The sequence below is a fragment of the Jaculus jaculus genome, chromosome 5 (assembly GCF_020740685.1).
Source record: "Jaculus jaculus isolate mJacJac1 chromosome 5, mJacJac1.mat.Y.cur, whole genome shotgun sequence".
NCBI lineage: Eukaryota > Metazoa > Chordata > Mammalia > Rodentia > Dipodidae > Jaculus > Jaculus jaculus.
Window position 1 is genome coordinate 41,883,359 of NC_059106.1, and position 14,173 is coordinate 41,897,531.

General features: G+C 46.4%; 1 protein-coding gene across 12 annotated transcripts in view; it reads left to right on the forward strand.

Annotated features, from left to right (window-relative positions):
- Positions 1 to 14,173, forward strand: part of Camta1 (calmodulin binding transcription activator 1) — a 933,671-nt gene that overhangs the window by 314,354 nt on the left and 605,144 nt on the right. For all 12 annotated transcript variants that reach the window (XM_045148752.1, XM_045148751.1, XM_045148756.1 and 9 more), the window contains one exon: positions 9,655 to 9,722. In XM_045148752.1, coding sequence (XP_045004687.1) covers positions 9,655 to 9,722 — 68 coding nt within the window. The remainder of the gene's footprint in view (positions 1 to 9,654; positions 9,723 to 14,173) is intronic.

A 14,173-nucleotide genomic window follows, 5' to 3' on the forward strand; every position in this document is an offset into this window, starting at 1 on the left:
GAAGGGGTTTAGTGGGAGGGGGATATAAGAGGAAAGACAAAGGAGGAGGGTGGGAAGGAATTATGATCAGGGTACATTGTGAATATGTGTGGAGGTTGTTAATAAAACGCTTAAAAGAAAAGGAAATAAATGTGCTCTGAATTGTCACTACCTTGGAAGCTTTTCAGACGCCCTGACTCCTAGAGGCCTTGATCACCTCCATTCTTATAAGTGGTCAGCAGGGAGCCAGCAACCCTGTTCAGATACAATAAGATAAGATCCAGTTAGTCCACATGCTGGCTCTTTCTCATGGTCATCATTTTGCAAGAATGAGCTGGGATGTTGGTTTTGACCAGTGAGTGGGAGATCCCATGCAGGGCTATGGGCACGGTCACTGGGTGCCCCAGATGTCACCAGAGGATAGGCCCAGGAGAGTATAGAAAAGCCTCTAGACCACTGAACTTGGTTGGAATCCTTGTCACAGAGGAGTGGACACACTAGCTTTATGCACATGGTATCCTAGAGAAAGCAGGGAGATTGGCCCCTGGAAGGGGGTATAGAATGATTATTTATTTAAGTTAAGGCCAATTATTATTTTTTTGTCAAGTACAATGAGTGGTGGATTCTGGGAAAAGTTTCTTCTCTAAACATGTTGGTTAGGAGCCATTAATATGACATTCACACAGCCCTAATAAAGTACGTAGCACGGTGCTCTGGCACCGCCGGAATACCCAGAGGACATTAAGCACGAGCCTTAAAACCAAGAGTATTGGAAACAAGATATTTTTATTTTACATTTGGGAGTACTAGAGCTGCATTTTGTGGCTCTAGCAGATGCTGGGGCCAGCTGCTAGGAGAGCTGTGGCTTTCCTCCCTCCACACTGGTCCCTTACAGATAAAAACCCTTGTGTGGAACTCTCATAAAAAAACAAACTTTAAAAATTAGCCCTTGGTTGAAAACCCATGTTTTTGTGTGCAAAAGATATTTGAGGTTGTGTAGACCGTAGAGATATTTGTGTTACTGGAATTTGGGAGACTGAGGAGCAAAGTATATCCTGGTGTATATGTATATACACATATTTTACACACATATACATGCCAAACACCCACATACATGCAATACACATATATACACACCCAAACACACATGCATATACACATATATACATACCCAATCAAAATATGCACACATATACATACACTCAAACATGCAAACACACATGCATATATGTAACCCAAACATACATACACAGATGTACATAGATATCCCAACATGCATATGCACATACATATGCATATATCTAAACACCCACACATGTATACTAAAATCTAAATACACATATACATATGCACACATATACTCATGAATGCATGCTGAAATACATGTATACAGATGCATATACATACCTAGACATACAAATGCATATGTACACATCCATACATAAAACATCTATGCACTCAAACATATATACATGTATGCACATCTATACTCATACATACACACTCAGGCACATGTATACCATATACACATACACAAACACACATATACACAGACATTTGCACACTCACATGCATGCACACATACACATTCAAACATACATACATGTACATATATATACACACACATGAACATATATATTATTTGTTTAGTTATAAAAAGCATCAATGACTCCTAAATAAACCTTTAAAATTTTTTAAAAAATATTTTATTTTATTTATTTATTTGAGAGAGAGAAGGAGAGAGAATATGGTCATGCCAGGGCCTCTAGCCATGCAGACGAACTCCAGGCACATGTGGTACCTTGTACATCTGGCTTATGTGAGTACTGGGGAATCAATCCTGAGTTCTTTGGCTTTTTAGACAAGCGCCTTAACTGCTAAGCTATCTCTCCAGCCACCCACCCCACTTTTTTTTTTTTTTTGAGGTAGGGTCTCACCCTAGCCTGGGCTGACCTGAAAAAATTTTTATTTATTTATTTGCAAGCAGAGGGGGTGGGAGAGAGAGAGAGAGAGAGAGAGAGAAAGAGAGAGAGAGAGAGAGAGCACACCAGGGTCTTCAGCCACTAAAAAGGATTTCCAGATGCATGTGCCACTGGCTTCACATGGGTACTGGGGAACTGAATTCGCGTTGTTAGGCTTGCCGGCAAGTGCCTTAACCACTGAACAATCTCTCCACCACCCCCAATAGACCTATTGTCTCACCCTAATATTCATCTTGTACCTTGCAAACATATTAAGGAAGGAATGCTCTAGGGAAATTGTTTGGGCGGGGGAAGGAGGCTATTTCTCTGCACTTGACTGTTCTGTGGTGTTGAAGGCAAGCGCTGTCTGTGTGGGTGGGGCGCAGCTCCTGGGGAGGGCGTTGTCTTGCTGAGCAGCCTGATGCATCGAGCCCTCTGAGACTCCCATATTCTATCCCAGACAGATGGGAGGGACCACACTGGCCTTGATTCCAGAAGGCATGCTGTGTTTGCAGGCTCCCACGGTGTCTATTTAGGGCCACAGTCCTACACAGCAGTCGTGTGTGGTCCCCGAGGCTGGGTGAGGTGGGTTGGGAATGGAAACGCCACCAGATTTAGAAAACAGAGCAAAGAATAGGAAACAGCTCCTGACTGCTTTCTAAAATTAGGGAAATCATGCTATTTTGGATTCATTGGGTTAAAATATAAAATCTATTACAGAATTAACTTCTCTTAGTTTTTTAAAAAAAAAATCTTCAAAAATGGAGCTTCTTGAATTTTAATGACAACATGTGGCTGGCATTATAGCCCCTGTTGTGTACCCCCCCAGATAGTGGGGCTCTGGCACTCATGCAGGGACTGGTCTGTGGTGAAGGAGGGTTGCTCTGGAGAGCATTCCTGTAGAGTCCTTACACAGCCTTGTCCCCATCCTGCTGTCCACGCCGGGGTTCTCACACTTGAGTGAGGGAGACTCAGGGCAACCCTCTTGTGTCTGTGTCCTTCAGAGGAGACCCTTGCATTCTTCCATTCAACTTTCTAACGAGTCCCCTTTGGACAGAAGAACTGTAGCGATGCAGGTATGTATGGTAGTATAGGGACAGAGACTCAGACTCTCCGCACATATACCTACCCTAGAAAACATTATGTTCTGTGAGTCCCCAAGTGCTCAGTCAATACAGAAAGGTTTCCAGAAGGCTCACCGTGAGGTGCTGCAGCCTGACGTTTTCCCCGGGTGGGTTGGTGGGGGGAGGGAAGGACCACAAACAGGTGCCGAGGGTCATGTAGGCAGAGTTGATCTATTGGTGTCATGGGAGTCGGGTCAGCATAGCAGTGCCTTCTCACCCACATGGCCCAGGGAGGTGGCCTCTGTGGGGGATCCTTGAGCCTTCAGGTCCCTGCCAGCTCACCACAGCCATGGATGGCCTTGACCATCTTCCATGAAAGTCTGCCAGCCTGAGAATGGTGCTGGCAAGTGGATGACGGATGATCCTTGCTGCCCAGTGCTGTTCCCTCATCCTCCATGAAAGCATGGTCAGTGTCATGGGGGTGCACCCGCTGCCTCCCTGGTGAGCAGGGACTCTTCCCCATTGAAACAGAGCCCAAAAGACAGTGGGATTCATCTACCGTGAGCGGGCTGCTCTCTGAGCCCTGGCCACACACAGTGTGCATTGGCAGCAGTTTTTCTATTTGAACATCCAAAGGACAAACGAAACATTTAGAATCTGCAAGCTGGACAGTCTTTGCTTTGGAGCCTGTGGTGAGTTTCTTCATCTTGACAGTCGAGTCATTCTTCTCAGTGTTGGTGCAGGGTGGAGGACGAGGGACGGATGCTGGGGAGCCGCACAAGCATGGCTCCTTCGGTTTAGGTCTGCAGGCTGTGTGGTCCACGACCTTTGTCCTAGCCACGCCTGGATGCCTGTGCCTACTTGTGTGTGTGTGTGTGTGTGTGTATGTGGAGGCCAGAAATTTATATTGGGGGGTCTCCCTCTATCGCTCACCACTTTATTTATTGAGACAACCAAGAGCTCACTGATTTGGCTGGACTCACTTGCCCTGGGGATCCATCTACCCACATCCACCTCCAGAGAGCTAGAATTTATGGGAACATATTGCTGGCATTCATGTGGGGTGCTGGGAAGTCCAAATTTGGACGGTCATGCTTGTGAGGCCAGCACTTTACCCATGGAGCTATCTCCCAGCCCCTTCTGTGTTTTGTATCTGTTGGTTTTTGTTGCTGTGTACAAACACCTGGCCAAGAAGCAGCTCGGGGAAGGAAAGTGTTTAATTCAGCTTGCAGTTCCCAAGGGCAGAGCCCACTGTAGCAGGAGCAGCATGGCGAGAGCAGGTAGTCAGAGTCACACCATCACATCAGCAGAGGTAAAGTGGAGACAGGGAAAACAACAAGCCGGGATAGGCCATAACACCTCAAGGCCCATCCTCAGTGACACACTTTCTCCAGCAAGTCTTCACCTCCTAAAGGATTAAGTACTCAATCCTATAAACCTATGGGGGCATTTTAGATTCAAGCCAGCACATCTTTCTTAAAATTGTGATGAAATACACATAACAAAATTTGCCCTTAGTGACATTTAGTTGTGTTCACAGTGTTGTCCTATCATCACTATTACTTAATTCCTGGCATGTTTATCAACCCCAAGGGAAACTCCATCCCCTTAAGCAGTCATTCCTTATTCCCAGCCCTCGGCAACCACAGATTGGCAGTCTCTGTTCGTGGACTGGACATCTCATTCAATGGCATCATCGACACTCGGCCAATCATGCTGGGCTTCTTCTCTTACCATGATGTCAGTATGGGACAACCGTGTTGAGGCCCTCTATCAGAGCATCTCTCTTTTCCATGTCTCAATGGCAAATGCCTGCAGAGACTTCAGTGTGTGTCTGTATATGTGTGGTGAAGCAATGTTCATATGTGTGTGAGTGCATGTGTGTGTGTGTGTGCACGCGCGTGTGTAGAGGCCACAGGTTGATGTCGAGGGTATTTCTTAGACACTCTTTTACTTTTAAAAAACCTTAAATATTTTTTATTGAAAACATTAATACATGGACATACTGTATTTTGATTGTATTCCTGTCCTGTTACCCTTTCTTGCCCCTCCTCCTCCATGCTTATTACATTGAGCATTTTCTACCCTTTCCAAGTAGCCTTTTCTCAGTTTTGATGTTTCATTCATTTATTTTTTTTCTAAGGTAGGGTCTCACTCTAGCTCAGGCTGACCAGGAATTCACTATGTAGTCCCAGGGTGGCCTCGAACTCTCAGTGATCCTCCTACCTCTGCCTCCTGAGTGCTGGGATTAAAGGTGTGCGCCACCACGCCTGGCTGATGTTTCATTCTTTTTACCCTTCTCTATACTCTATGTCAAAATGTTGTAAAATTTTATTGACACTGTTTTAGAACTTTTTGTGTACATGCACATGCGTCTGTGCATTTGTATGTATGTGCAGGAGTGTGTGTGCCACAGCACGCAGGTGGAGGTTTGAGGACAACTTTTCAGAATTGTCTTTTCGCAGTTCCATTCATGGGAGGCAGGTTCCGCTCTCCGGTCCTCACTCTGCTGTTGTCTGGGCTGCGCTCACTGAGAGCTTCCGGGAAGTTCTCCTGTCCTGCCCACCACCTCGCTGTCAGGTTCAATCCTCAGACATGGGGTCTAAGGATTGAACCTGTGTCCTCTGGCTTGAGTGCTGAGCTCTTCATCTGCTGAACCATGTCTCCAGTCCCCAACCTCACTTTTTGAGACAGGTCTGTCACTGAATCTGGAGCTCACTGATTCAGCTAGATAGGGATCCTCTTGTCTCTGCCTCTTCAGGGCTGGGGTTACAGACATGCACTGTTGCTTCTGGCTTTTACATTAGTGCTGGAGATCCAATCTCAGCCTTTGATCCTTGTATAGCAAACACTTTATCCACTGAGCCATCCCCCCAACCCCAGAGGCTGCATGTTGAGGCTCCCTTCATCCATCTATGGTCACAGCAGAGTCCACCTTCTTTGACTCTTGTGAGACATGTACCTGGAATGCTTGCTTTGTGACCACACTTTTGTTTGAGTGCCTCTTTCTACCTCTTTGGGGCCTGTTCTTTTGCTCTGCATCCTGTGAGTCTTCTGAGCCACACCTCACCTGACAGATGGTGAAGTGGAAAGAACATTCACACGTGGAGAAGGGGTCCTGGTTCTGGAGTGGCTCAGCCACAGACAATATTGACCTTTGATGAGGCCTCCGCTGTCTCTGTGCCTCGGTTTCCTCCTCTATGAAAGAATATGTCTTTGGTCTGTGTTCCTCAACCTTCCTCAGAGTGCTGGGCTTGCAGAGAGTTGGAATAGGAGGGCCAGGCTCAGAGTCCTTTTTCAGGGTCCCTTACCCTCCCAGCTGGGGCATCTCTGCCTTGTAAGATATAATTAAAGTCTTTTGTGGATACAAGGAAGTTTGCCTCACATGGGAGCAGATGACCTTATGAAGCAGACTAGGGTTTGGGGGTAGAAATGAGCTTGATCATGAAGATGGACAGCATCTCATGAAGCATGCTCAGCCTGCGCGCTTTCTGGCCACTGATGGAAGATGGACTGTGAAGTAACAGGGTCAGTGCAGGAAGTAGGTGTCGGCCTCGGCTGGGGACACTCATCACATGTTTCCTCTGTTCTCCATCCAGCACATCCTGGTGGGTCTTCAGAGAATTTAGTGTAATGGTTCAAAGCATGGGCTGTGGAACCATCCACTTGGATCTGTGTTCCAATTGCACGTGTATTGGCTGTGTAACTTTGCACATGTGACCTAACTTCTCTGTGCCTCAGTCTCCTTATTTTTAAAAATGGGCCCAGTTCGGCCCTCATATTATGTTATGAAGAGTTTATGAGATTATTCCCCATGAAGGTCATGGCCATAGACAACATGCCATCCGTATTGTCATGACAACGGTGACTAGATGATGATACCTTGTCCCTTAAAATCCCTCCACCTAGCCCATTGCCACCCCTTACTCTGAATTTTGATGGTATATTATTATATCATGCTACCTCACTGAGCTCCTAATGTATGTGCGTGCACACACATGTGTGTGCATGTGTTTGATTCCCTGGAGTGTGTTTTCATTCCCCCAGCTAGCCCCAATGCTTTGAGAGAGCAGGATACAATCCCTGTATGGCTCCTTGGCAAAGAGGGGACAAATTTTGCAACAACAATGGGCTGGCAAGACTGGGCAGCATAGGTCTGGGGTTGGATTGGTGCCACAGACACAGTGTCCAGGACAGCTGAAGACCAGCACCAATGTGTAACAGCCCTGGTGTCAGGTCAGGCTGTCTTGAGCACAGTTGAGGCAGGACCTGAGTGCAGGCATATAGTTTCCTTATTCAAAAATGCTGTTCTTTTTTTTTGAGAGGCCACCCACCCATCCACCCATCCACCACCCACCTAACTATCCCTCCATTCATAGACCCACCTATCCGCCACCAACCTACCCACCCATATACCCATCCAACATCCACCCATCCACCTATCCATCCACCCATCCATCTACCCATCTATCCACCATCCACCCATCTACCTATCCATCCACGTACACATTAATCCATTCATCTACTCACCTATCTCTCCATCCATTCACTCCACCCATCCTCCACTCCCCCATCTGCTCACCATTCAGATATCATCTTTCCATCCCTCTACTTTCCACTTTTCCATCCTCCCAGGCTCACCATTCATCCATATTCTCTCCATATGTCCCCCATCCATCAATCTCCATTTATCCAGCCCTCATCTATTTGCTCACTCACTCAGCCCTGCATATGTTTAAATGACATTTTAAAAAAATGCTTCCTCTATGTCTCTGGATACTGGATACTGGGGATAGATCTGCGATGATATATTCCTTACTTTTGTGGGGTCCAATGGAGGTGTCATCCAGGTAAACTAGCAATTCGAACAGAGAGATGAGTCCTAGACAGTGGCAGAAGGTGCTGTGGGAGCAATGTAGGATGGGCAGCTAGCCCCTGTCTTAACCAGTGAGGACTGACTGGCCCATGGAAGGGATATCAACCTACAGTAAGACCCTGGGGAAAGATCTTTCCCAAGGAGAGGAAAGAAACTGTGAAGAGGTTCAAGGATGAGAGGATGATGTGCTGGTTCTTTCTTGAGGTAAAATGGCAGACAGTTGTGTAAAGAAATAGCTCTACCTTTTCCATAGCTTGTTTCCCTCCCCACCCCCAGGTTCTTGGTGTAATTGTGCAAGCTTCTGGACTGTGGTGGCTTGGGTTGTCTGTTCCCAGTCACTGCAACTGTGTGGTAGTGTGTGTTCCACAGGATTATGTGAGGCCTTGCTCTCCAGCACCCCTAGTGGCTCTCACTGCATGACATGGTTGTATTTTTGTTGTTTCTTTCTTTGCTTTTTCTCTCTTTATTATTATTATTTTTTTAATGAGACAAGGCTTCATGTAACCAGGCTGGCCTCAAACTTACTATGTAGCTGAGGATGACCTTGAACTTCTGATCATCCAGAGTGCTGGGACTAAAGGCTTGTGTGCTTCCACACCCAGTTTCATGAGGCACTGGGGATGGCGTTTGTGCAGGCTAGGCAGGCGCTCTACCACCAGAGCTATATCCTCACCCTTTATGGTTGGATTTTCTACTCTTACTGGCCCTGCTTAGCCACTGTTGGTGGTATTTCCACCTTTTCCTTCAAGATTACTTTGCATCGCTGGTTAGAGAGGTCAGCTCCATTGTGTCCAAGTCCAAAAGGCTGCTTGGCTTCTGGGCAGACAGACTCCTTCATACCAAGGAGGTCCTAGCAGCCCTGGCTGTAGTAAGAGCCAAGAGGGAGGCTTCTGCTCTGCATTTCCCTGATAGTCAATGATGGTGTCACCGAGTCATATCACCACCACAATTGAGGGAGATGTGTACTAGCTCAAGCTTAATTTAATTTATGATCCCTGCCAATTTCATGTTAACAGATCTGTCTGAAGCTGGGAGTAAGGGGCCTGGCTGAGATCTGGAGCAATGACTTATGCTGACGTCACCCACTGGCTTCTTATGGAAATTATTAACAAATCAGTAATTCTATCTGCAATGATCTTGTTGTGTTTATAAATATCTAATTTACCTTTAGGTGCCCACATTTCCTACATCTTTGCTTTAAACTCACCTGTCATTGCTCGTCTCTGAGGCTCTGCTCCATAGATCAAGTTATCAGTGGTGGCAAAGGCATTCTCTCTCTTTCTCCTCTGTGGAATAAGGTTTTATCCTTTCTTTTTAATCTTTGTGTGATTTGGCTCAGGGGTGGGGGTTTGGTGTCAAGCTGGGAGGATTCGCTGAGAAACCGGTCCAGCTTCATAGAAACGGACAGAACTTTCCAATACAACCTTGCATAGTGGAGACCTGTTGCTGGAGTGCATTTTTCCCTCTTTTAAATTAATGACATTTGGAATCTGAAAGGGTGTCTGATGTTTTCTTCCCACAGAGAAATATTTTTGTCCTTGCCACTGACTCTTCTTTTGAAATGCAGGCTTTGATGGTGAAGTAAGGCTGGATGAGTGGGAAGGACTCGGGAAAATCAAAAGAGGCCGAGTCCAAGTTGCGCGTTTTTCTAGCAGAGATGGAGTTCCAACCGGGCAAAGGCACAGTGCACCTGGGAAACAGAAACAGCTTTCTTACTTCTCAGGGTCCAATATGAGCTAATCGTTGTTATTATCTCTTTATTCTTCTGTTTCAGGAAATTGCAGCTTATTTAATAACATTTGAGAAACATGAAGAATGGCTAACCACATCCCCTAAGACAAGGTAATGTCCCAGCTCTCCCAGTTTCTCAACTGTGTATAGTATGAATAGATTGATTGATTTTCACGGATTACCTGATTTGGCAAGTCAATGCCGGGTAATGAGTTGACGATGCCATGTTGTGTTCGATGACCTTGACACGGAGCTCTCATTAATTGGTCTGTGCCTGCGGTAGTGAATGTAATCGGGAGAATTAGGAAGAGAACAATGGTCGCCACACAAGGGGGAACTGTGAACCCAAGAGCTCAGGGCTCCACCCTTTTGGTGCGTGGAAGGCTTTTCAGGCGGATGTGTCAGGTCGGGGGTGTTTATTTTGGGAAAGCGCCCACTTGCCACCAGTAGTCTCAGGAAACGTACTTTTTAAAAAGAGACGCTATCTTCGCTGCCCACTCTAATCCCCGTGGGCTTTACACTCTGAAAGTCCAGTTACTCTTAATTGCTCGTAAGAAAATCTCCGAAATCAGAAGCAATGGCTAAGTTTGCAGTTTATTACACAGTAACTGTCCTTAAACCCACGGGCTGCCACAAACATTTAACTTCTCTCATCCCTTGGGAATGGAGAGAACTGGCAAAAATACAGCTGACCCGAGTTCTTCGCATGGAAGTGATGTTGTTATTCCCTGAAGTACGGTGAGGCTGGGATTCGGGACTTATTTTAAAGGCAGCTTCTTCTTTCCTCCCCCACTCTCAGGTTTTTATTGATGATACGTTTAATGCGGTAGTTTCAGAAACGTGTAGCCACTCTCTTCCAATTGCCACAGCTTCTCTATCAGCCGTGACGGCACCAGGTGTTTGTGTTAGCTGGCATGTGGGTCGCTGGGTAGCTGACTGTGGGTTGGAGCCTAAAAGGTGGAGTGCTCAGGCCGTTTCCCTTAGGCACTCACACCAAAGTCTGCAGGGTTGTTAACTCGGGCCAGGGATAGGGTGAGATGGGTTATCTGTGCCTTTGGTCCTATGTTTAACCTGTTCATTTGAGCCATGTTTTTTCCCTTGAGAATGCACATGCATGCTAGAAGGTATTTAAAAAAGGAGATAGCTTTTCCAGTAAAATGCTTGCTGTGTAAGATGAGGACCTGAGCTCAAATCTCCAGCACCTATGCCTGTAATACTAGCTATGTGTGTGGGGGCGGGGGTAGAGACAGGAGGATCCCTGGGACTTGCTAGCTAAACTGGTGAGTTTCTGGTTTGGTATGAAAATGTGTCTCAATAAATAAGGTCGAGAGTAACTGAAGAAGAGAGCCAGTGCCAGCCTCAGCATACACTCATACGAGCACAAAACCACACACATATAGACATGCACACATACTTATGCACTCCATACAAACATACACATGCAAAAACATTACTTAATTAAGCTTTGATGTCTGCTGGTCAGCATTCTTTTGGCGAGGGCAAAGAGTTCCACTTTGAAGCAGGCTAGGTGATGTCAAGGAAGGGGTGATAGCCGGGCGTGGTGGCGCACTCCTTTAATCCCAGAACTCATGAGGCAGAGGTAGGAGGATTGCTGTGAGTTCGAGGCCATCCTGAGACTACATAGTGAATTCCAGGTCAGCCTGAGGTAGAGTGAGACCCTCCCTTGAAAATCCAAAACCAAAACCAAAAAAAAAAAAAAAAAGGGGGGGAAGGGGTGATATTTTCCAAGAGTCGTTTCCTCCCAGTGGCTCTGGTCCTTGATCTTTAAGCCAAAGACCTAGAGGAGAATCCAGTGTCCTCAGCGACCGCCCCCCCCCCCCCCCCCCGGGCTATGATCTTCTTTGCTATAAGAGCAAATGGTTTGCATAGTTCTTTTTTTCCCCCTGTGATAAAGCTATGTAAATAACAAGCCCCAAACTTGGTGACTTGCCTCCTGTTCGTAGATCCATGGGTTGCCTGTAGATTTGGTTTGGGGTCAGAACTGTTCCATACATCTTTCATTCCAGACTCTAGAGTGAGGAAGTACCTCTGTGTGGTCAGTGGTTCTCATGGAAGAAGGCAGGCCTTAAAAGCCCAAGGCAACCTATGCAAGTGCAATTAATACCCCCTGCTTGGATGTGGTAACTGTCACACCAACTCACAAGTCAGAGGGCGCAAGCAAGTGCCTCAGCCAAGCCAAGTAAGAATGGGGCAGGGAAGGACATTCTCCCATGATGTGGGGAGTGCACAGAGAATTCATCCATTTCAGACTGTAAATCTTGGCTTCCTCACTCCTTCTTTCTTCTGGGGGCATCTTCCAGGGCAGTCAACTCATTTGAGTGGGTGTCAGAAGGAGCAGATGGGTGTATTAGAACACTGGGATCACCTACTTCTGACTCAGTAGGTTTGGATAGGGTCTGACAATCTGTTATTTTGAACCAGTTCCCAGATGTAGCCTGCCCAGGACTTCCCTGTAAGGACCACTGGCTTGGCTTCGCTGGGGTAAGAGAAGTATGTTTGGGTTCTGCCTTTGTGTGGCTTCATGATCTCAGCGGCCAGTCTCAAGCAGCCTCCAGCCTCTCTGTGTGCACGTCTGTCCTCTTTGAGGCACTCCTTAAGTTTAAGTGGGTGGTGAAGGACCAGGGAGAGTCTTGGGAATGTGGCAGGAATGTGTTTTGAGTATAGCACCAAAGGACACTGTAAGGCTAGGCCTTTCCCTCGCCTGCAGCATCAGAATTTGGGGTTCAATTGAGAAATGTATGTGACTCCTGGTTAGAGACTTCCTGTCCTAAGGCTTATAGGGAAACATGAAGGGCCCATATAGTCAGATTTGTGTTGAGTCTGGTCACTGGTCACTCAGTAGCTCTGTCCTTCTGCCTCCTTAAGAAACTCTATCTTTTCTTCTATTATTTTCAGGTTGTTTTGTGTGTGTGTGTGTGTGTGTGTGTGTGTGTGTGTGTATTGCGTTGGGTGTGCACTGGTGCATGTGCTCGTGCCCACACATGTGCAGAGGTCAGAGGTCAACCTTAGGTGTCATTCCTCAGGATCCAAGGATCCATCCACCTTTTGTTTTTTTTTTTTTTTTTTTTTTTTTTTGGAGACAGGATTTCTCACTGACCTGGAACTTACCAGTCAGGCTGGACTAGCTGGCCTGTGCACCCCAGAGATCCATCTATCTCTGCCTCCCCAGCACTGGATTATAATTGGCCCTACTATGGTCTCCTTTTCTGATGTGGGTTCTGGAGCTTTAACTCAAGTCCCCACGTTTGGAAGATAAGGACTTTACTGAGTGAGCTATTGCCACAACCTGTATTTCCAGGTTCCCAACCCCCCTGCCCCCGAGGTAGGTCTCACATTCCAGGCTGACCTGGAATTAACTGTCATCTCAGGGTGGCCTTGAACTCATGGCAATCCTCCTACCTCTGCCTCCTGAGTGCTGAGATTAAAGGCGTGTACCACCACGCCCGGCTGGTTTTTTTTTTTTTTTTGTGTGTGTGTGTGTGACAGGGTTTTGCTACACAGCTCAGGCTGGCATTAAACTTGAGGCCTTTCTGCCTCAGCTTCCTGAATGCTGGTATTACATGTGCTAACCACCACATCTAGCCTCCCTTTTTTTTTTTTAAATGTTATTTTATTTTAGAGAGAGCAAGAGTGAGAGCGAGAGCGAGAGCGAGAGCGAGAGAGAGAATTTGTATGCCAGGGCCTCAGTCACTGTAACCAAACTCCAGATGCTTGCGCCACCTAGTGGGCATGTGTGACCCTTGCCGCTTGCCTCACCTTTGTGCATCTGGCTAATGTGGGCTCTGGAGAGTTGAACATGGGTCCTTAGGCTTTGCAGGCAAGCACTTTAACCGCTAAGCCATCTCTCCAGCCCTAGCCTCCCTTTGAATTATCTCCATGTAGAAAGTAGAGTTGATGTCCATCTTGTCCTAACTGGGTCATTAAGAGAAGTGAAGGTGATAATATTTGTGATCTTGCTTTTCATGAATGAGAGCTTCATACAGAGTGATCTCATTCCTGTTGTCTGTAAGGGCTGCCCCCCCAGCCTGCTGGAGACTTGGACCTCCTGAGGCTGCTACAGGGATTCCTCCAGGTTCTGGAAGGGTAAATTTTCTTTTCTCACGACAGAGGATGTAGACAGGGACTCTTAGTATTATAATATGCACTCTATTTCCACTCGAAAGCTTCTCGTCCCAGGAGGAGGAAAAGTTGCCACGGTTGTTCAAGGACCTTCCTAAATTAGTTGTTGAGTCGAGTTTGGACCCACCCTCCCATCTCCAGTATTGAAATTAATTGGTTCAGTTAACTGCTGAGTTCATACAAACTGGCCTCCTGGTATTAAGGAATTAATGACACCAATACTTAGCTGAATGAGATGGCAACACAACTTCTGTTTGCTGCCGACGCCGCCACTGCTGATTTCATTTTAGAAAATTAATAAAAATGAATTGCACCACTGACATTTATAGAGTTTCCTAATAAAATGATACATTGTTTGTGTGGAGGAATCCCCATTAAATTAATTGTTGTAATCAGTTCACATATAGATGTTGGTATAGGAG